General features: G+C 49.8%; 1 protein-coding gene across 1 annotated transcript in view; it reads right to left on the reverse strand.

Annotated features, from left to right (window-relative positions):
• REXO1 (RNA exonuclease 1 homolog) overlaps positions 1–20358 on the reverse strand; it is a 54646-nt gene extending 34288 nt beyond the window's left edge. The window contains exon 1 of the mRNA XM_064734095.1: positions 20078–20358. Within this exon, the coding sequence (XP_064590165.1) occupies positions 20078–20267 (190 nt within the window). The 5' untranslated portion in view covers positions 20268–20358. The remainder of the gene's footprint in view (positions 1–20077) is intronic.
• Between the last annotated feature and the right edge of the window lie 1268 nt (positions 20359–21626).

The raw sequence follows: 21626 nt of genomic DNA on the forward strand, positions 1-21626 counted from the left end.
CAACACAACTCAACCACTCAGAGCAACCACCAAGACAAGAACATTGAACACCCAAAATATTTCCCTTTCCAGAAAAGTCCCTTTGATGGCCTCTCTTCCACATCCAGCCTGGACAGGAGAAGGCTCCAGGGACACCTCAGAGCCCCTTTTGGGGCCTGAAGGGGCTCCAGGAGAGGGACTGGGGACAAGGCCTGCAGGGATAGGACACAGGGAATGGCTTCCTACTGAAAAAGTGACATTTAGATGGGAAAAAAATCCATTTAGATGGGAAAAAAATCGTATTTAGATGGGATATTGGGCAGGAATTGTTCCCTGGCAGAGTTGGGGGTGCTCACCTGGACAAGGGAAGGCTCCAGGGAGAGCTCAGAGCCCCTGGCAGATCCCAAGCCCTGTGCCTTGAAGCCAAGGGATTTGAGCAGTGCCCTTGATTTCAGTGAGAGCAGAAATGGGTTCAGGTGTGTTCAGTCCTTGGGGAAGCAGGGCTGGAAGCAGGAATTGGGGACTGAAATAATCTGCTTTGCTTCTGTGCTGGGCCTGCTCACCTGGACAGGAGAAGGCTCCAGGGACACCTCAGAGCCCCTTTTGGGGCCTGAAGGGGCTCCAGGAGAGCTGCAGAGGGACTGGGGACAAGGCCTGCAGGGACAGGACACAGGGAATGGCTCCCACTGCCACAGGGCAGGGCTGGGTGGGAGATTGGGAATCAGGAATTGTGGAATCCATCCCTGGAATGGATTTCCCAGAGCAGCTGGGGCTGCCCCTGGATCCCTGGCAGTGCCCAAGGCCAGGCTGGGCAGGGCTGGGAGCAGCCTGGGATGGGGGAAGGTGCCCCTGCCCATGGTGGGGGTGGCACTGGATGATTTTTCAAGTCTCTCCCAACCCACACCATTCCAGGACTCCAACAATGACAGAAGCTTCAGGAACATTAACAGCTGCTTTTTGACTCTGTTTTCAATCCTTGTTTTATCACAGCATCTCTGGATGCTGACATTCCAGAGGGGCTTTTTGTTCTCTGCTACAAGGACAGTACAAAACTGGCTCTCCAACATGGATATGCATAAGAACCAAACAAAAAGCAAAGAGAAAGAAAACAGAAAATTAAAAACCTCTCAGGTCTAAGAGGGATGAGAGAATTTCTCATAACAGTCAGGGTCAAAAGAGCTGTTTCTACCATTCTCGTAAGACTGAGGGGTTTGGGGTTTTTTTTGAGGGTAGGGGTAGTTTGGGGGGTTTTTAGAGAGGATACATAAATGCAAAACTTCCTTTGGCAACAGGAAAAGGATCTCTCCAGCAGTTGGCAGAACTGGCCCCCGAGGAAGCAGAATGAAAGAGGCTGGGTTAAAATCAAGGCAGCAGTTTCAGAAAATACTTTTTATCCCTTTGGGTTTGCAAGGTTTTTTTCCAAACCAATTAGCTCCTGATTGAGCAGGGACTCTGGGCAGTGGCAGAGTGATGGCACCACCCTCCACAGGCCAGCCTGAGCCCTGCTCAGAGCCACAAACGTGGGGAAAGAGGAACAAGGTGCTATTTCTACAGCCAGTTCCCCTCCAGCTATTGCAGAGAGCTGTAATGATGACACAAAGAACATTTCCAAAGCCAAGGTGTGCTCCTCTCTGGGACACAGGGAGGGAGCAGGTGACCAACCAGGGACAGAGCAATTCCTGGTTAGAAACCTTGAAGAAAAGCAGGTAACAAGGCAAAAACATGAACAAACCCCTATGCAAACAGCAGCAGCATCAAGGCAAGGCTATGGAGACATTATCAGAATTGTTAGGGATAAAATCAGCCTGAGGAGTGAGAAGGAGCAGCTCATGTCTGACCATGGGGTGAAACATCAGCTCCACACTGGCAGAAAGCAGCAGGAGTCAGCTCTACCCTCTAAATCTGGATTGAGACCTCAAATGCAGCACAAATATTTGAAGGGAACAGCTGAAAGGCTGATAATTCATGCAGGGCTAAATATCAGATGGCCTGCAAACAGAGAACAGAGTCTGGATCTAGAGACTTGCCAAAAAACAAAGCAACAAACCCTAACTAAACAAAAGCCACCTTGTACATGCAGAAAACCAAACTATTCTAAATATATCAGGATCAGGGAAAGCAGAGGGCAAGCCCAGCACAGACATGGTGGCTGTATCTCTAGCACAAAGCTCCTGGTACATTTTCTGTGCCTGGAATGATGAAAACACACATTATAACCTGAGGACATGGCACAGGCTGGGAGCAGGGCAGGGAAAGAGCTCTGTGCAAGTGTGGGGGAGGCCTGATGGATTCTCCAGCACTGCTGATCAAAGGCTGCTGTAGTAAACCCCTCAGGTTTAGCCAGGGCCCCTTGGAGAACAGAATGCTGACACAGCGGCAAAGAAGTTTCCTGTCTCCAGGGACATCCGCCTTGTACCTTATCCCTATAGCCATGTAAGGCAATATTGTGTTAACCCTACCATTGGTCACTTATGGTCACTCTAACACCTTTGCCATTGGTCAGGATTGGATCCAGGCCAAGGGTATAAAAGTAGCACACTGTACCCCTGCTAACTCGGAAGAAGAAGAGCTGAGACCCTTCACAGACCCCTCCAATAAAGCCATACTCGTGGAACAGCAGCGTCTTCTGCTTCTCCTCTCTCTACCCTCTGCTGGAGCCTTAGGCCAAGGGAAAAGCTACCTAGCAAGCAAAGCTGAAATCACAGGAGCTGCCTGATCACTCAGAGCTGAATATTCCCTGCTTGCAGGGGCTGACCCGCAGCCTTGGTCTGAGAGCGAGCTGGCTTCTGGCACTCAGTGCCCTTGGGGACTGAGCTCTGGAGCTGGAACAGCTTGCACAGGATAAGACCAAGCTGGGCTCATTTAGGCTGCCTGCCCATGAAAGGCTGGGAAAGCGGCTCCAGGATGCCCATCAGCACCAGCCCCTCTGGCCACGAGGAACCTGCAGAGAATGCAGGAGAAACAGGGCAGAAAGGGGTTTAATTTATACAAAAACATACATAAAAATATATATATATAACATTTTATATATTTTTGTACAAATATTACAATATATATATATAAATATATTTTAATATATATAAATTTTAATATATGTCATAAAAAATTTATTTTATATTTAAATTGAAGTGTATATTTATGTGTTTATTTAGATTCATATTTATATGAATATAAACAAATATATTAATATAAAATCTATTATTTCATATATAAATATATTTTAGCATATAATATATAAATATATGTCATAAATATATTATTTATATATATATATTTTATAAAATAAATATATTAATTATAATTACCTAAATAAATATATATTATCTATATAAAATATATATCATTAATGCTATAAATAATATATAATGTACATTTATATAATTGATATAAATTCTATTTATATAAATATATTTTATAGAATATATTTATATTATAGTATAGTTGTACTATACTATAATATATAGCATATTATATTTATAATATATTTGGTACATTTATATTTTATTATTTGTATTATATAAAATACATATTTATATAAATATAAATATTGATATTTAATATAGTTGTGGAATATTTATATTTTAGTATGGTTGTGGGATATTTATATAGAACTGTGTTTACATTTATATATTATGTATTTTATATGATTATTTTTAGTTCTACATTTATATATTTATTTAATACCAATTTTATATGTATACATATATGATGAGGCATAAGCACACAAATCTCCAAATCAGAGATGTTCAACCTGCCATTTTAAATCAGCTTTTTAGCTGATTTCCTACACTCCCAGGAGCCAGGAAAGGGAAGGATCCTGCCCCTGGGATCTGGCACTCACTGGAGTCTCCTTCATGTTTTTCTTTCTGGCAGGATTGTGAACTAAACACTTTATAAAGTACAAACTATTAAAATAAATGATTGTACCTCAGATACATGAGGAACAAAAGGTGAGGTTACCATCAATATTATAGAAAACCAGTTATTAATATTAAACAAGTTATTGATATTAATCTTATTAATATATCATTAATAATTATATCTATTATATTAATAGAGACACAGAGGTCTCTATGCAGAACCTCAGTGAACATTTTATTTAACCTCAGTGAACATTGTATTTAACCCAGAACTGCTTTAGAACACACCCAACTGAGCTGTGCTTCAATCAGCCATTGCAGCACAGAAAATACAGAAACACAGAACAAGATTCTGCCTAAAACAACCAGGCTGATGGGGTTTTTCCTGGTTACTGTCAGGATGATTGAGGGACACAAAGCCTCGGTTCCAAGGTGGAGCTGGATTATTACAAAGCTTCCCTGAGCCAGACTCCTCACTGGTCCTTCTAGTTTGGGCAACAGGCAAGGGCAGTAAACAAAGCTGACATTAAAGAAGAGTGGGAGGACAAGGTCACCTGTGTGAAGGTAAAACTTATTTTACAGTGAATCATTCCAGAGAAAAGTCTTTTTTTTTGGTCCAAGCCTACCACAGCACATAGCTGAGATGCTTTAAATACAGAAAAGCCCAAATGTGTGCCAGGTGAGCTGTATGATCATGGCAAACCTGCAGGTTTTGGAAAAGGACTCCAGCTCTTGAATGCATGTGGGAGACAGAATCCCAGACTGGTTTGGGTAGGAAAGGACCTTAAAGCTCACCCAGTGCCAGCCCTGCCATGGCAGGGACACTTTCCACTGTCCCAGGTGCTCCCAGCCCCGTCCAACCCTGGACACTCCCAGGGATGCAGCAGCCACAGCTGCTCTGGACAAGGGGATGGATGACAACTGCTTCTCCCAGGTCCAACAGAGCTACTCAGCTGCTGCTTGACAAAAAGGCTGCAAAAATTAGAAACGTTAAAATTTACAGCTGTTAGGAATTCTAAACAAAAGGCTTTGCTGGCCAAGCTGCAGAAGGACCAGCACGGGTCAAAAGACATTGAGCATTTCTTGTAGTGAACTCACAAGAAGGACATTGAGGGGCTGGGGGTGTCCAGGGGAGGGACAGAGCTGGGGAAGGGTCTGGAGCTCCAGGAGAGGCTGAGGGAGCTGGGAAGGGGCTCAGCCTGGAGCAAAGGAGGCTCAGGGGGCCCTTGTGGCTCTGCACAGCTCCTGACAGGAGGGGACAGCCCAGGGAACAGGGACAGGAGGGAGGGAACGGCCTCAGGCTGGGCCAGGGGAGTTTAGGTTGGAAATTGGGAAAATTTCTTCACAGGAAGGGTTGTCAGACATTGGCACAGGCAGCCAGGGCACTGATGGAGTCCCTGTCCCTGCAAGTGCTCAAAAATGGTGTGCATGTGGCACCTGGGGACATGGTTTAGTGGCAGGGGTGGCTGCTGGACAATGATCTTACCGCTCTTTTTGATTTCCAAGCCCTGCTGCTGCTGCTGAAGGCACCCATTGCCCTGGGTCACCTGCAGCTGGCAACAAAAGGTGCATTCATGGGGAGGTGGGGAAGGTGGAAGCTGTTTGGAGACTCTTTGGGAAAGGAAAAAATAAAGGCATTTTTATTTCACGTCATCGGAACAGCTTTGTTGGCTTAAGAGCTTGCTGTGTTTACAGAGCCAGCACTCAGCAAAGGGACAACCTCTGTGATTGCAGAAAAATTATCACCACTGGAAAATCATTCTGAGCTTTGCATTTAACACTTGACAGAAGAGACAGTGGTGCCTCAAGAACAGAATGTTTCAGAGAGGTTTTAGCAGCAGCCTGAGTTCTGCTACTCTTCAGAATTAAAGAGCACACAAGAAATGGCAGGTTTTGGCACAGAGCTCGTTCACCAGGACCCAAAGCAAATTTCCAACAATTAATTTAACAATAACATGCAACCACTTGGAAATAATTAACACTGAGATTTAAAATAGTACATTTCAAATAATCATCCAGAGGAAATGGGTTAGGAGGGCAGCAAAGGGGAGCTAAGAAAAATGTTTCTTCAACTTCAATTCCAAACCTAGTCCAAGGATTTGCTTTGATCCTTTTTTGTGTTTTTGAAAAGTAAATCTAATTATAAAATTAAGTGTTAAATGCAGAGATAACCTTGTGTTGGTCAAGGAACACCAGGAGCAAGGTTTGAGAGGCATTAGAGGCAGAAGAATCCCTGTTGGATTTGTTCTCCAGGGGAGGCATTTAATGCCACAGCCTCAAAGTACATCATGAACCTCTACAGTCGTTTCTTTAATGGAAAAAAGGATGCTAATATGAGAAAAGAAAGTCTGATATTAGCAAGACTGAAAAACAGTCACAACAGTCATCTCTCACTCCAAGGTATTTTTAGCCTGCTGGGTTCCAGCAGGGCAGTGCTGCTTTCCCCAGGTGTTGTGGCCAATGGGGCCACCTGTCCCCAAGGGCTGAGCCCCAGGGTCACACTGAGGGACAGGAGCAGCCAGACAGCACCTCTGCACTGCACCCTGAGCTCTGTGCCCAGCTCAGCCATCCCAGACCGAGGGCAGGCAGTGCCCAGAGAGAAATCATGGAATGGTTTGGGTTGGGAGGGACCCTAAAGCCCATCTTGTTCCTGAACACCTCCCACTGCCCCAGGGTGCTCCAACCCCATCCAGCCTGGCCTTGGGCACTGCCAGGGATCCAGGGGCAGCCCCAGCTGCTCTGGGAAATCCATTCCAGGGATGGATTCCACAATTCCTGATTCCCAATCTCCCACCCAGCCCTGCCCTGTGGCAGTGGGAGCCATTCCCTGTGTCCTGTCCCTCCAGCCCTTGTCCCCAGTCCCTCTGCAGCTCTCCTGGAGCCCCTTCAGGCCCCAAAAGGGGCTCTGAGGTGTCCCTGGAGCCTTCTCCTGTCCAGGTGAGCACCCCCAGCTCTGCCAGAGAACAATTCCTGCCCAATATCCCATCTAAATGGATTTTTTTCCCATCTAAATGTCACTTCTTCAGTGGGAGCCATTCCCTGTGTCCTGTCCCTCCATCCCTTGTCCCCAGTCCTGATCTCCTGAGACAGGGACCTGCCCAAGGGGGCTCATTCAGCCACAGCAGCTCCAGAGGGTCCTTCCAAAGCTGGAATTGTTATCAGGGAACTCATCAGGGCACATCCCACAATGCAGCTCAGACAGAAACAACCTGGGATGCAGCACCCACCTCCTCAATTTATTCAAGGCAACACAACTTTGGGCATGTGATAGATGAGTAATGCAATATTTGACTCTCACAATTAAAAGGCAAATATCCTGTATATCTGTTAAGAGAAGTTTATAGATTTATAGTTGTGTTTTACCCCTTTTGTGCTGTTATCAGGGGGGGCTCTGGGTTTGGGACATTTGGGAGGGTGGGATTGTTACTGTGGCAGCACCTGAGCTCCAATCAGGATTTAAGGAAGTGAATTCCAAACTGGACAGCAAAGGAGCCAATGGACAGAACTTTGGGAGGGGCTAAAGGGTTAAAAGGTGAAACCTCCATTGTGTGGGTGAGCACATGATGGGAAAAATCCTCTGCTGCAGGTGCTGCAATATTTTCTCTATTCAGTCTCCTGTTGTATTTTTATAAGGTTTTATTAAATCTTTTAATTTTTTCGAAGTGAGTATCACTTCTCACAGGCAGTTTTGTGTCTGGTGCAGCAAAGCAAGAATCTGAAAGGTCCTCAAGCCACTGAGCATGGCAGGGAGTCCCCAGGGCCACCTGGGGCTGTCGCTGCCTCCCACAGCAGCACCACCTCAATCCAGGGGTGCAAAAGCCAGGACAGGGTGACCTGACCCACACCGACCCCTCACTGCCACCCCTCCATGCCCAGAACCACTGACAGCCCCACCCACCCTGCTGCACAACAGCAGCAAGCTCTGTGAGGCATTTTCCTAAGAGGAAATCACAGCACTGGCATGTGGGATCTCAGCACCTCAGGACTGAGGTGTCACCGAGAGCACCCTTGGGGGGCTCGGGAGTCCTGGAATGTTCCAGAAGTGTCTGGTGGCTGGACTTTGATCCTACACAGGAGACGACACCTGTATGAGGATAGGAGGGTTTCACCGGGGTGAATGGTGAAGGGATTGGTTAATTAGAGAGTGAAACACAGGGTTTAGGATTTCTGTACAGGGGGGTTTAGAGAAGTAAGATGGAGGAATTGGGGCGTGTCCTGTCCTTCTTCTTCTTCTTCTTCTCCTCCATCTTCTGTGGTGATGGTGGCACTTTGGGATTGGTCATTACTAAAAGTGCACTGGCAATAAGGGTGAAAGATATTGGGGAAAAATGATAAATATTGTACACGTAACATTTGGGTATAAAGATAGGTGACCGCCGGAGGGCAGGGCAGTGTGCTCATGGCTGGCTGCTGAGCAGAGCTCTGTCGGGCCGAGAGAAAATCTTTTAGATAAACAATTAATAAACACCGAGACCGAGAAAAGAACTGAAGCCTCTTCTGTTCCTTTGATACGCGGGCTGCCCCAAGGCCACCCCGGGCCTTTCCAGGCCCTTCAAACAGCCGAAAACCGGACACTGGCACATTTCTCCCATAAATTAGGAAAAAAGTGAGAATCCCAACTGGCTGGATTGGCCAGGACAGGGAGAGGACAAGGACTGGCACCCAAAACACACCCTGACCCCACAGCCCATCAGGCACAGGCTGGAAGGAGTGTCACTATTTGAAAATCTGGATATTCAGGGTTCTTTGGAGATCTTTCCACTCCCCTTCTCATTTTAGTTATAAAGTTACTCCTCAAAATACAGGAGAAGTTGAAATTCTCTTTGGGGAAAAAAAAAACCCCAACAAAACAAACTTAACAGAGACTTGGCTTTTTCCTCTGAGGAAAAGGCCAGAAACCATTTCCACATCTCCTGTGTAATAAAATTAAGGATCTACTCAAAAATATAATTAGCAGAGCAAGTCTTCTTTTCAAAGAAAAAAAAATTAAATATTTCAGGTATTCTGGTGACTTCTCTCCATTCAACTTCCCCTTGAAAACCTACTCCAACCAGCACAGTCACAAGTAGCAACACCAACCAGTCCTTTAATTTTCCAGCCTTCTTCTGCATACTCCAGATAAGTTATCTTCTCAACACCTGTCTGATTCTTTAACTAGTGTGGGGGGAAAATTCCCGCTTGAGACAAGAAATAAAGAAAAAAAAGAAAAACCACAAACCCCAAAACTCAACTATTTCAACTTAGTCAGGACTGAACATATGGAAAACAAAGTTAAAAGCTAAAGAAAAACAAACACCTCTCAAGCTGTATTATATTAAAATATTAAAACATTTTAGGTGTGATGTATGAAAAGCTAAAAGCAAAACTTCAACTGTTTTTAAAACCTGTCTGGCTTTAAACAATTCAAAAGCTGGAATTAAAACTCTGCAGTTCCTTTGGGCACCTGCAGCTCCACAGCCACAGAACCCAACACCCCAGCACAAACCTCTCTTCAATAAAATCCCAAAATCCACAGGGGGATTAAAAACCCTTGTAAAGCAAACCCTCCAAAGCCAATGTGGGCTTTTTGCACCGCATAATCCATATTCCAGTGGCAGGTGACACTCAGGTCCCTGCTCAATGAATGGCCACCATGTGAAACCTCCCTGGAGAAGTCGCTTCTCTCCAGCTGCTCCTTCCCAGCTGTGCCCCCCAAACCTCCACCAACCCCACAGGACTCCAGAAACTCCAGGAAGAGTTACCTGAGCAGCCGGGGCTCGATAAGCACTGCAGGTATTTGTTCATGCCGGAGCTGCCCGGCCGGGCTGGCGGCAGCACGCGGTGCGCGAATGCTGACACAGCACTTTGTGAGCACCGGGGCAGGACCGGCCCCGGTCCCGCCTTCACCCGCGGGTGCTCCCGGCTCGGCGGGGGCTCATCAGAGCTTCCCGAGCCCCTTCCTCTTTCCCAGCGCTGCTGCCCTCACTTTGGGGAGTTTCTGACCTCCTCCTCCTCCTCTCCCCAGTCCCCACCTGCGGCTGCTTTCGCCTTGGTCTGAGCTCCGCACCCTGCGCGCAGCAGCGCCCCAAACATCCGTGCCCGGCCGTGCCGAACCAAACCCCGCAGCTCTGCAGCCCCGGGACAGCAGGACAGGAGGTGACACGGCAGGGACACAGGCTGGAAAGGAGGTGACACGGCAGGGACACAGCCTGGGCCAGCAGGAGAGAGGGTGGAACGGCTGGGACGCAGCCCCAGGGCCAGCACGGGAGGAGGTGGCAGCCCTGGGACACAGCCTGGGCCAGCAGGGGAGGGGGCGGCACGGCTGGGACACAGCCTGGAGGGGAAAGGGGATGGCCGGCGGGACACAGCCTGGGCCAGCAGGGGAGGGTATGAGCCTGAGGGCACCAGGGACACAGCCTGGGGAGGGGGTGGCACGGCTGGGACACAGCCTGGAGAGAAGGTGACACGGCAGGGACACAGCCTGCACCAGCAGGGGAGGGGGTGGCACGGCTGGGACACAGCCTGGAGAGGAGGTGACACGGCTGGGACACAGGCTGGGGAGGGGGTGACACGGCTGGGACACAGCCTGGGGCCAGCACATGGGAGGAGGTAACACGGCGGGACGCAGCTGGGGGAGTGAAGCTGGCAGCGGCCGCACAGGAATCACGCTGGGACACAGCAGGGGAGGGCAGGGACACAGCCTGGGCCAGCAGAGGACAGGAGGGACACGAGATGGTGACACAGGGCCTGGGACCAGCAGGAGAGAGGGTGACACGGCTGGGACACAGCCTGGGGAGGAGGTGACAGCCCTGGGACACAGCCTGGGCCAGCAGGACAGGAGGTGACACGGCCGGGACACGGGCTGGGCCAGCAGGACAGGCGGTGACACGGCCGGACACGGGCCGGCCCTGCTGCCGCCGCCTGCCCCAGCCCACGGGAGCCACCCGGCGTCTCCGCCCCGCCCAGCACAGAACGCTCCGGGAAGCGCTGCATTAGTGAATTGTGCTTCCCAATGGGGCGGCGGGGCTTGGCTGGAGATTAAAAACATAAATTAGAGGAAGTGTTCAAATGTCAGGGAAGAGAGGAATTTTTCAATCCCGGGATTGCACACACAGGGCGGGCAGAGAGGAGCCAGGGACTCACCAGCACTGGCACAACTCCAACTGTGCCAAACCCAAAATCCTGCTGGAGATCTGCTCCCACCTCCTGCTTTTCACACACCTGGAACTGCCCCACTTGGGGAGACCCAGATGCAGGACAGAATCTCCCCACAGCTACAGAAAAACCAAATATGGGAAGTGTCCTGTGAGGCTTGATGGAGATCTGCTCCCACCTCCTGTTTTTCACAGATCTGGAACTGCCCCATGTGGGGAGACTCGGATTTTTAGGGGAGAATCTCCCCACAGCCAAAGAAAAACCAAATATGGGAAGTGTCCTGTGAGGCCACACTGACATCCTGGCACTAAGGGCACCTGCACCTGCCCACCCACAGGAACGCCCCAAAAACAGCACAGGGAAATCACCACAAATCCCAAACTGCTGAAAAGACTCATCCCAACCCCACCACCAACTGGTTCTTCACTCTTCATTTCAAAACTTGGTTAAAAATAAAATCCACTGGTGGCATTTTGGTAATTATTCTCCTAAGCACAGATGTGGGGGGGAAAGCAGAATTGATGCCCCCTCCCAGTTCAGACTGGAGCACCCAACACTGAACACCTGCTTTGCTCTGTCAGTGAAATGATACCGAAAACACTTGGGGTTCCACTTCTGCTGTAGCAAATTCAGTAATAAAGCTCTCTGCTGAGATGATCGTGCACAACACGAGCTCCAGGAAGGAAAATGCACTGGGAAAGATGTTTTTTCATCTCTTCTACAACACAGTGTGAACATGGCCTGCAATGTGAGTCATGCCAAGGCTCTAAATCCCAACCTGTGCCGAGGCTGCTCCCACAAACAGGCACAGCCCCTCAGCAGTGCTGTGTGAGGAACCTGACCCTGTGTTGAGTGAGGGGTGATTAAAGCTGGGTTTTAACTTTTAAAGACCCTCCCTAGGTTTTACAGAGTATCACAGAACCACAGAATGTCCTCAGTTGGAAAGGACCCACAGGGATCATCAGCCCAGCCCTGGCCCTGCACAGCCACCCTGTCGCTGACATCTTTCATGAAAAATCCTTTCCTTTGGATTTTTCTTCCTGAGAAGCTGAGAAGCCTCAGGAATAAAATGTAAACATTGATTATCTGCTGCTGTGGAATGCAACAGGTGCATCTGTGATTAGTCCATGTTGGATGTTTGTAATTAATGGCCAATCACAGTCAGCTGGCTCAGACAGACTGAGACACAAACCTTTGTTGTCATTCTTTCTGATTCTATTCTTAGCTTGCCTTCTGAGGAAATCCTTTCTTCTAGCATAGTTTTAATGTAATGTATATCATAAAATAATAAATCAAGCCTTCTGAAACATGGAGTCAAACTCTTCCCTCAACCTGAGACCCCTGGGAACACTGTAACACCACCCCAACAGCCCCACCCTGAGCAGCCCTGGGAGCTCCTGCAGCTCTGGCAGCCTTGGCACCATTGCCTGGGCAGCCTGGGCAGTGCCCAGCAGCCTCGGGGGGATCATCCTGGTCACAGCCATCCTCTGTAGCTGATTTTGGGCAGAAGGGAGAGAGAAATGATCCTTGCACCAGTGACAGGATCCAGAGTTAAAGCTGGGGAGATAAGCCCAAGGATTTCTCCACACTTGACCTGAGCCCCACAGTTTTACAGCAGCTCAGTGTGTCAATCACACAGAGGAGCAGAACTCTGTCCCTGACACCTCCCACAGATTTGATCCAGGTCTAACCAGCAAAGCTTTGTACACCCAGATAGAAAATCCACAGCCACAAAACTGCTCCACAAGCTTTGGGCCACATCAGAAAACCGCTGAGCAGCTCAGTGCACCCCACTGCAGAACAAAATACTTCAGGGAGGGTGCTGAAAGCCTGGCTGGCTCTTCCCATCCCACAAGAACACAGGGATCAGGAGCTGAGGGAGTGGCTGCAGCTGTGCCAGGCCTTGGCATGGAGCTCAGGGCAAGGTTCTGCCCCCCGAGGCTGCTGGGCACTGCCCAGGCTGCCCAGGGAATGGTGCCAAGGCTGCCAGAGCTGCAGGAGCTCCCAGGGCTGCTCAGGGTGGGGGTGTTGGGGTGGCTGGGCAGGGACAGGGGCTGGATTTGATGACCCCTGTGGGTCCATTCCGGCACATTCCAGGATTCTGTGATCAATGCAGACAAAAGAGCTCAGAGCTCCAGACCTGGGTGCAGCTTTCTGCTCTGGGTTCAAAAACATCCACCTCCAAACCACCCCCAGACAGCATCAAACCAGGGCTGCCTACCTTAAGATATTTATGAAGAGCTGTATTATGCCTCTTTTATGTCTTTCAGCATACTCAGGACCTCGACTTTAAAGAGAGACCTATTTTTCCCCTCTACAGCTCTTGAAAAGACGCTTTTAGGACTGAAGGCAGCTCTTCCCTCCTCCTTACAGCGCACGCTTTCAAAGCACTTCACACACATTCAATAATCTTTTCATCCTGCTCTGAAGCAGGTGGGTTTTAGTCGTCTCAGAGATGGAAAAAGCACTTCAGCCAAGTCAGGATGAGAATTTGCAATCTCCAGATTCCCAGTCCTGGACAGAAAACCCCATCAGCCTCAGCTCAGCACAGAATTTTCACAAACCTCCAATGCAGGATGAGAATTTGCAATCTCCAGGTTCCCAATCCTGGACAGAAAAGCCCATCAGCCTCAGCACAGGATTTTCACAAACCTCTAAGGCACCCATATTCTGTTACCACACAGGTAATTCCTGCAATAAAACACTGGAATAGATTTCCCACACCAAGCATTCCATGTTTCAGACCCCAGCTCAAATGTGTCCCTTACTCAATGTGTTTGTATTTATGGACCTGCTTCCAGATGAAGGGAAAGGGGGAAAGGGGGAAAGGGGGAAAGGGAAAAGGAAAGGGAAAAGGAAAGGGAAAAGGAGAAAGGGGAAAGGAGAAAGGGGAAAGGGGAAAGAAAAGGGAAAAGGGGAAAGGAAAAGGGAAAAGGGGAAAGGGAAAAGGGGAAAGGGAAAAGGGGAAAGGGGAAAGGGGGAAAAGGGGGAAAGGGGAAAGGGGGAAAGGGGGAAAGGGGGAAAGGGGGGAAAGGGGAAAAGGGAAAAGGGAAAAAGGGAAAAAGGGAAAAGGGAAAGGGAAAAGGAAAAAGGGAAAAAGGGAAAAAGGGAAAAAGGGAAAAAGGGAAAAAGGGAAAAAGGGAAAAAGGGAAAAAGGGAAAAAGGGAAAAAGGGAAAAAGGGAAAAAGGGAAAAAGGGAAAAAGGGAAAAAAGGAAAAAGGAAAAAAGGAAAAAGGAAAAAGGAAAAAGGGAAAAGGGAAAAGGGAAAAGGGAAAAGGGAAAAGGGAAAAGGGAAAAGGGAAAAGGGAAAAGGGAAAAGGGGAAAGGGGAAAGGGGAAAGGGGGAAAGGGAAAAGGGAAAAGGGGAAAAGGGAAAAGGGGAAAAGGGAAAAGGGAAAAGGGACTCCTGACAATCCAGCAGCAGGCAGGGAAAACTCAGCCCTGCTCCTGCAGACATCCAAGGGGAACAGAGGGCTCTGCAGCGCTGTCCCCCAGCACTGTGTGTGCAAAACAGAGATCATTTATGAACACCTGAACCTTGGGAAGTCTGGAGCAGTGAGGGTGGGCAAAAAAGGGGGGGAACAGTGCTGCATCCCACTAATTCCTCTTTCCACATGTGCACGTCCCCCCCTTCCCACAACCTGCCAGGGCCAGCTCCACTTGCAGTTTTCAAAAGCTCCTTTCAAAGCTACGAAATTGCACCAAGAGTTTTGGGGTTCCTGCCAATCCTCTGGTGATCCTCAAACATCAAAGCCAGCCCCAGCCTCAAATCAATATGCTTAGCAGGCTGCTCCTTTAGATGTTATCCTTTTTTTCTAGGCACCATCCCAGAAAACACCAATCTGTGCTGCAGCTCTTGGTGTAGAAACCAACCTGCCTTGGCAAAAAAAAAAAAAAAAGACATTTTTAAAGCTTCTGTATCGAGTGATGTGATTAAATAGGTCAGACCTGCCCATGTGCATGGTTAGGAGGCTACTTCAAAACAAAACAGGCAGTTCCCCTGGCAGGGAGCAAGCCCTGGGGGATGGAGAAGCTGCTCCCAGCACTGGTTGTCAGGTTCTGGCTGAGCTACTGCACCCTCTAGTGTAAATCCTCCAGATCCTCGCAGGCCAGGAGCCTCGGGCAGGCAGGGAATGAGAGGAGCACTTCAACCAGAATCCTTCCCAGGAAACTGAGCCAAGCACTGCAAAATAACTGCAAAAGTGTCTCCTTGCTCCTACAGGAATCAGGAACATTTTGTGATCTGCTGGAGTCTGTTCTAAAAGCCTGAGATTGCAGCAGGACCATTGCTCATGTCCCATTTCTCAGTTGGAATCACAGAATGGTTTGGGTTGGGAGGGACCTTAAACCCACCCAGTGCCAGCCCTGCCATGGCAGGGACACCTCCCACTGTCCCAGGCTGCTCCAAGCCCTGCCCAGCCTGGCCTTGGGCACTGCCAGGGATCCAGGGGCAGCCCCAGCTGCTCTGGGAAATCCATTCCAGGGATGGATTCCACAATTCCTGATTCCCAATCTCCCACCCAGCCCTGCCCTGTGGCAGTGGGAGCCATTCCCTGTGTCCTGTCCCTGCAGGCCTTGTCCCCAGTCCCTCTGCAGCTCTCCTGGAGCCCCTTCAGGCCCCACAAGGGGCTCTGAGGTGTCCCTGGAGCCTTCTCCTGTCCAGGTGAGCAGGCCCAGCACAGAAGCAAAGCAGATTATTTCAGTCCCCAATTCCTGCTTCCAGCCCTGCTTCCCCAAGGACTGAACACACCTGAACCCATTTCTGCTCTCACTGAAATCAAGGGCACTGCTCAAATCCCTTGGATTCCAGTCACAGGGCTTGGGATCTGCCAGGGGCTCTGAGCTCTCCCTGGAGCCTTCCCTTGTCCAGGTGAGCACCCCCAACTCTGCCAGGGAACAATTCCTGCCCAATATCCCATCTAAATACGATTTTTTTCCCATCTAAATGGATTTTTTTCCCATCTAAATGTCACTTTTTCAGTAGGAAGCCATTCCCTGTGTCCTGTCCCTGCAGGCCTTGTCCCCAGTCCCTCTGCAGCTCTCCTGGAGCCCCTGCAGGCCCCAAAAGGGGCTCTGAGGTGTCCCTGGAGCCTTCTCCTGTCCAGGTGAGCAGGCCCAGCTGTGCCAGGCTGGCTCAGAGCAGAGGGGCTCCAGCCCTGGCAGCATCTCCGTGGCTCCTCTGGCCTGGCTGCAGCAGCCCCACGTCCTCCTGCTGCTGCTGCCCAGGGCTGGGGCAGCTCTGCAGGTGGGAGCCAACACAGAACCAACATTAAAAAATGTCTGGAGGCAAAAACCCTGAGCTGAGCCAGAACTCCCAGCTCCCTGTTATGCCAGCTGTGCCATGTGCTGCATGCCAGGGGGTTGGCAAAGAGGCGGGAACAGGCTCTGAGGTGCCTGCAGGGAGCAGTGGCTGCAGCTCAGCCTCCTCATCCTGCTCCTTCCACAAGGGACAGAACCTTCCCTTGGGAAACCAGGCCCACACTGGGGCTCTTCTGGGCCAAAAAACTCTCCCAAGTGCTGTAGATTAGGTTGGAAATGAAGAAAATACAGCAATTATATAGAATAGTTTCTATACAAGAATTTCTATTGAGAAATAAGAATAAGAATAGAATATTAAGACTATAAGAATTTATAAGAAATTCTGTAAGACGAAATTCTATGAGAAATTCTATGAGAAATTCTTTAAGAATTTATAACAAATTCTATAAGAAATTCTATAAGAAATTCGACAAGAAATTCGACAAGAAATTCGACAAGAAATTCTTATAGAAATTCATAAGAAATTCTATAAGAAATTCTATAAAATCTACAAAAATTCTCAAAAATTCTACAAAAAATTCTACAAAAATCTACAAAAAATCTACAAAAAATTCTACAAAAAATAAATTCTACAAAAAATAAATTCTACAAAAAATAAATTCTACAAAAAATAAATTCTACAAAAAATTCTACAAAAAATTCTACAAAAAATTCTACAAAAAATTCTACAAAAAATTCTACAAAAAATTCTACAAAAAATTCTACAAAAAATTCTACAAAAAATTCTACAAAAAATTCTACAAAAAATTCTACAAAAAATTCTACAAAAAATACTACAAAAAATTCTACAAAAAATTCTACAAAAAATTCTACAAAAAATTCTACAAAAAATTCTACAAAAAATTCTAACAAAAAAATTCTACAAAAAATTCTACAAAAAATTCTACAAAAAATTCTAACAAAAAATTCTACAAAAAATTTCATCTACAAAAAATTCTACAAAATTCTACAAAAAAATTCTACAAAAAAATTCTACAAAACATTCTACCAGAATCCCTATCAAAATCCCTATCAGAATTTATTTTAAAAATTCTATAAGAAATTCTATAAGAATTTATTCTATAAGAAATTCTGTAAGGATCTAGAAGAAATTCTATAAAGAAATTAAGAATACAGAGAATATAGACTATAAAGAGTATAGAATATACAGAATATAGGGTTAAGAAAATGTATTTCTTTTACAGAAAAAGTTGTCAAGCACAGCAGCACCTGGTGCAGGCCAAAATGAGCAATTCCAGTTCCAAAACTGACACTCAGATATTTAAAGATGTGCAGGAACAGCACACTGAAAGATAATTATAACATCATCTAAAGAGCCATCCTAAAGCATTCTAGGGAGCTTTTAAAATTTGAAAAAACACCAAAATTTGCAAAAAAAAACTTTGTCTTTCTAACAATTATCTGCCTGTGACAGCCCTGAGAATGATTCTTTTATTTTAAACTAAACTAGTAGTGGTGGTAAGCTGACCTGGTAACCAGGAGACATCAATAATGAATCCTCTCCCAAACTCGAGAGCAACCCAAAGTTAAATAATCACACAAAAAACACAAGTTAGGCTTTGTTTTGGCAATTTCTGCTTCAGATTATTAGAAACTGTCCACACCAGCATTATTATCCCATTATACCTAACAGAAATAAAGCTTTGACATAAAGAAAGCCAGCAGGGCTCTTCTGGGGAGAAGAATGCAGGCTTTTTTCTGCCAATAAATCAGCAGAACAGCAAATAATGTGAATAAATAAAATGACAAGAGCTGCTGGAAGAAGGGCCAACAATAGCTCACTATTGATCCTGGTGGGTCTGTTCCAGCTCAGGATATTCCAGGACTGCCTGAATCACTGGGGTTTTGTGCCAGGCTGCCTTTGAGAGCCTGGCAGTGCCCTGTGCCCCACCAGCTCCTCAGGGGCTTGGACCCAGCACATTCCAGTATTCCCAGTATGGACCACTGGGGATAACTGGCCCCAGCATGGAGCACTGGCCCAGTACATTCTGATATTCCCAGTATGGATCACTTTTGATCACTGGCCCCAGCATGGAGCACTGCCCCAGTACATTCCAGTATTCCCAGTATGCACCACTGCCCCCAGCATGGAGCATTGCCCCAGTACATTCTGATATTCCCAGTATGGACCACTGTGGATAACTGGACCCAGCATGGATCACTGCCCCAGCACATTCCAGTATTCCCAGTATGGACCACTGGGGATCACTGGCCCCAGCATGGAGCACTGCCCCAGCACATTCTGATATTCCCAGTATGGATCACTGACCCAGCACATTCCAGTATTCCCAGTATGGACCACCATGGACCACTGGCCCCAGCATGGAGCATTGCCCCCATTGCCCCAGCACATTCCAGTATTCCCAGTATGGATCACTGGCCCCAGCATGGAGCATTGCCCCAGTACATTCTGATATTCCCAGTATGGACCACTGTGGATAACTGGACCCAGCATGGATCACTGCCCCAGCACATTCCAGTATTCCCAGTATGGATCACTGGGGATCACTGGCCCCAGCACAGACCATTATCCCAGCACATTCCAGTATTCCCAGTATGGACCACTGGGGATCACTGGCCCCAGCATGGAGCACTGCCCCAGCACATTCTGATATTCCCAGTATGGACCACTGCCCCCAGCATGGAGCACTGCCCCAGCACATTCCAGTATTCCCAGTATGGACCACTGGGGATCACTGCCCCAGTACATTCCAGTATTCCCAGTATGGATCACTGCCCCAGCACATTCCAGTATTCCCAGCATGGACCACTGCCCCAGCACATTCTGATATTCCCAGTATGGACCACTGGGGACCACTGGCCCAGCATGGAGCACTGCCCCAGCACATTCCAGTATTCCCAGTATGGATCACTGGTCCCAGCATGGACTACTGCCCCAGTACATTCCAGTATTCCCAGCATGAATCACTGCCCCAGCACATTCCAGTATTCCCAGTATGGACCACCGTGGACCACTGGCCCCAGCATGGAGCACTGCCCCAGCACATTCTGATAATCCCAGTATGGATCACGGGGGACCACTGGACCCAGCATGGACCAGTGCCCCAGTACATTCCAGTATTCCCAGGATGGCTCACTGCCCCAGCACATTCTGATATTCCCAGTATGGAGCACTGCCCCAGCACATTCCAGTATTCCCAGCATGAACCACTGCCCCAGCCCCCAGTATGGGCCACCACCCCCACCATGGATCAACCCCTGGCACGGACACGGGAGGTTCTGGCTGACCACAGCCCCTCAGAGAAGGAAGAGAACCCAGCACGGGCCTTGCCTCCCGCTCCAGGCAGCTCCAGGATCTAACGGGAGCTGTCAGCAGCTCTGGAACCGGCCTGACACCTCAGCCCCACGTGAGCCCAGCGCCCGGAGCGACAAAGAACGGGACCGGGGCAGCGCCGGGGCCGTCCCGGAGCCTCGGGACGCTGCTCGCCAACACCCGGTGGGATCACACCGGACCCAGCCACCCTCAGCGCTGCGGCTCCTTCAAACCCTCCCGGACCCCGGGGCGAGCTGACAGCCACGGGCAGGGCTGGGCTTGGCCGGTGACACAGGCAGACCCCGGGATCTGCACTGCGGAGGGGTTTGGGGGCTGAGCCGGGCCATGAACGGCGGGCAGGCGGCAGGGGAGGCGGCCAGACACGGGTCTGCCCTCGCCGGGGGGAAAACACACGGGGCAGGGGGAGAAAGCACGACCGGGCCGGGAACGCCCGCAGCCGGGGACGGGGCCGCGGGAAGGTGAGGGGGCACCGCGGCCGGGCCGGGCCGTACCTGCGCCGCGTCCGAGCGGGAGCCCCACGCTGGGGTCGCCTGAGGCTCCGGAGGCTCCGCACGGCGCCGGGGCCACCGGGGGGTGGCGGAAATGGCAGTAGGGCCTGCGGCACCCCCGGCCCGGCCCCGACCCCCCGGCGTTGAGGAACGGGCAGTCGATGCCGCGGAAGTAGCCGGTGGATCTGAGCATCCCGCCGGCTGCGGGGCGGGAGCGGGGCCGGGCGGGCGGAGGAGCCGCGGGCGGCCGGGACGCGCTCCCGCCTCACACGGCTGGTACCGGCCCCGCCGCCATCTTGGGAGCGCCGGGCGCGGCAGCGAGGACCCCGCGACGCCGCTGCCCGCACAGGGCTGCCCGCGGCGCGCCTGACAGCGGGCGGGGCGGGGCGGGGCTGAGGGAGGGGCGGGAACGGCCACGGGACCGGGAATGGCCTGAGGGGGATCTGTAGTGTCCTGGGGGGATCGGGAATGGCTCGAGGGGGGTCCGGAACGGCCTGAGGGGGATCGGGAATGTCCTGAGGGGAATCCGGGGTGTCCTGAGGGGGATCCGGAGTGGCCTGAGCAGGCTCCGGAGAGTCCTGAGGGGAATTGGGGATGTCCTGAGGGGAATCCAGAGTGTCCTGAGTGGGATCCGGAGCGATCATTGATCCCAGCCCCTGTCCCTGCCCAGCCACCCCAACAGCCCCACCCTGAGCAGCCCTGGGAGCTCCTGCAGCTCTGGCAGCCTTGGCACCATTCCCTGGGCAGCCTGGGCAGTGCCCAGCAGCCTCGGGGGGCAGAACCTTGCCCTGAGCTCCATGCCAAGGCCTGGCACAGCTGCAGCCCTTGCTGGGCTCCTGTCCCTGTGCCAGAGCAGAGCTCAGCCCCTGCCCCTGTGCCTGCCCTGGGGAGGAGCTGCAGCCCCCGAGGAGCCTCCCCTCAGTCTCCTGGGCTCCAGCCTCAGCTGCTCCCGTTCCCTCGGGCCTGGCCTGGCTGCAGAGCCCCCATGCAGAGCCAGCACTCTCAGGGGTGCTCAGGGTGGGATTGTTTGGTTTCTGCAGGGCCAGGAGTTGGACTCAATGATCCTTATGGTTCCCTCACAGCTCAGGAAATTGTTTTGTATTACTGAATTTTTTATTTTATTTTTATTCCCTAATGAAGAACTGCTATTCTTATTCCCATATCTTTGCCTGAGAGCTCCTTAATTTCAAAGTTATAACAATTCGGGGGGAGGGGGTTTACATTTTCCATTTCAGGGGAGGCTTCTGCCTTCCTCATCACACACCTGTCTGTTCAAACCCAGACTGGGGCATCCACAGCCTCTGGGAATTGCCTGGCACTGCCCCTGGTGGGGGCTCAGAGCAGGGAGGCTCCACCTGCAGCAGGTGAGGAAGGTGCACAAGGAGGAGCTGGCCTTGGCCAAAGGGAGGGACGAGGGAAAGATTACAGAGCTGTGTTTTGTAATAGTGTTAAGTGAAAAAAACTTCACTTTGTTTTCCACATTTGGCACAGGCTGCTGCCTCCTCCTGTCCATTGCTCCCATGGCATCCCAGCAGAGCCCAGGGACCAGCAC

Source organism: Zonotrichia leucophrys, chromosome 28 (genome assembly GCF_028769735.1).
Source record: "Zonotrichia leucophrys gambelii isolate GWCS_2022_RI chromosome 28, RI_Zleu_2.0, whole genome shotgun sequence".
NCBI classification, from domain to species: Eukaryota; Metazoa; Chordata; class Aves; order Passeriformes; family Passerellidae; genus Zonotrichia; species Zonotrichia leucophrys.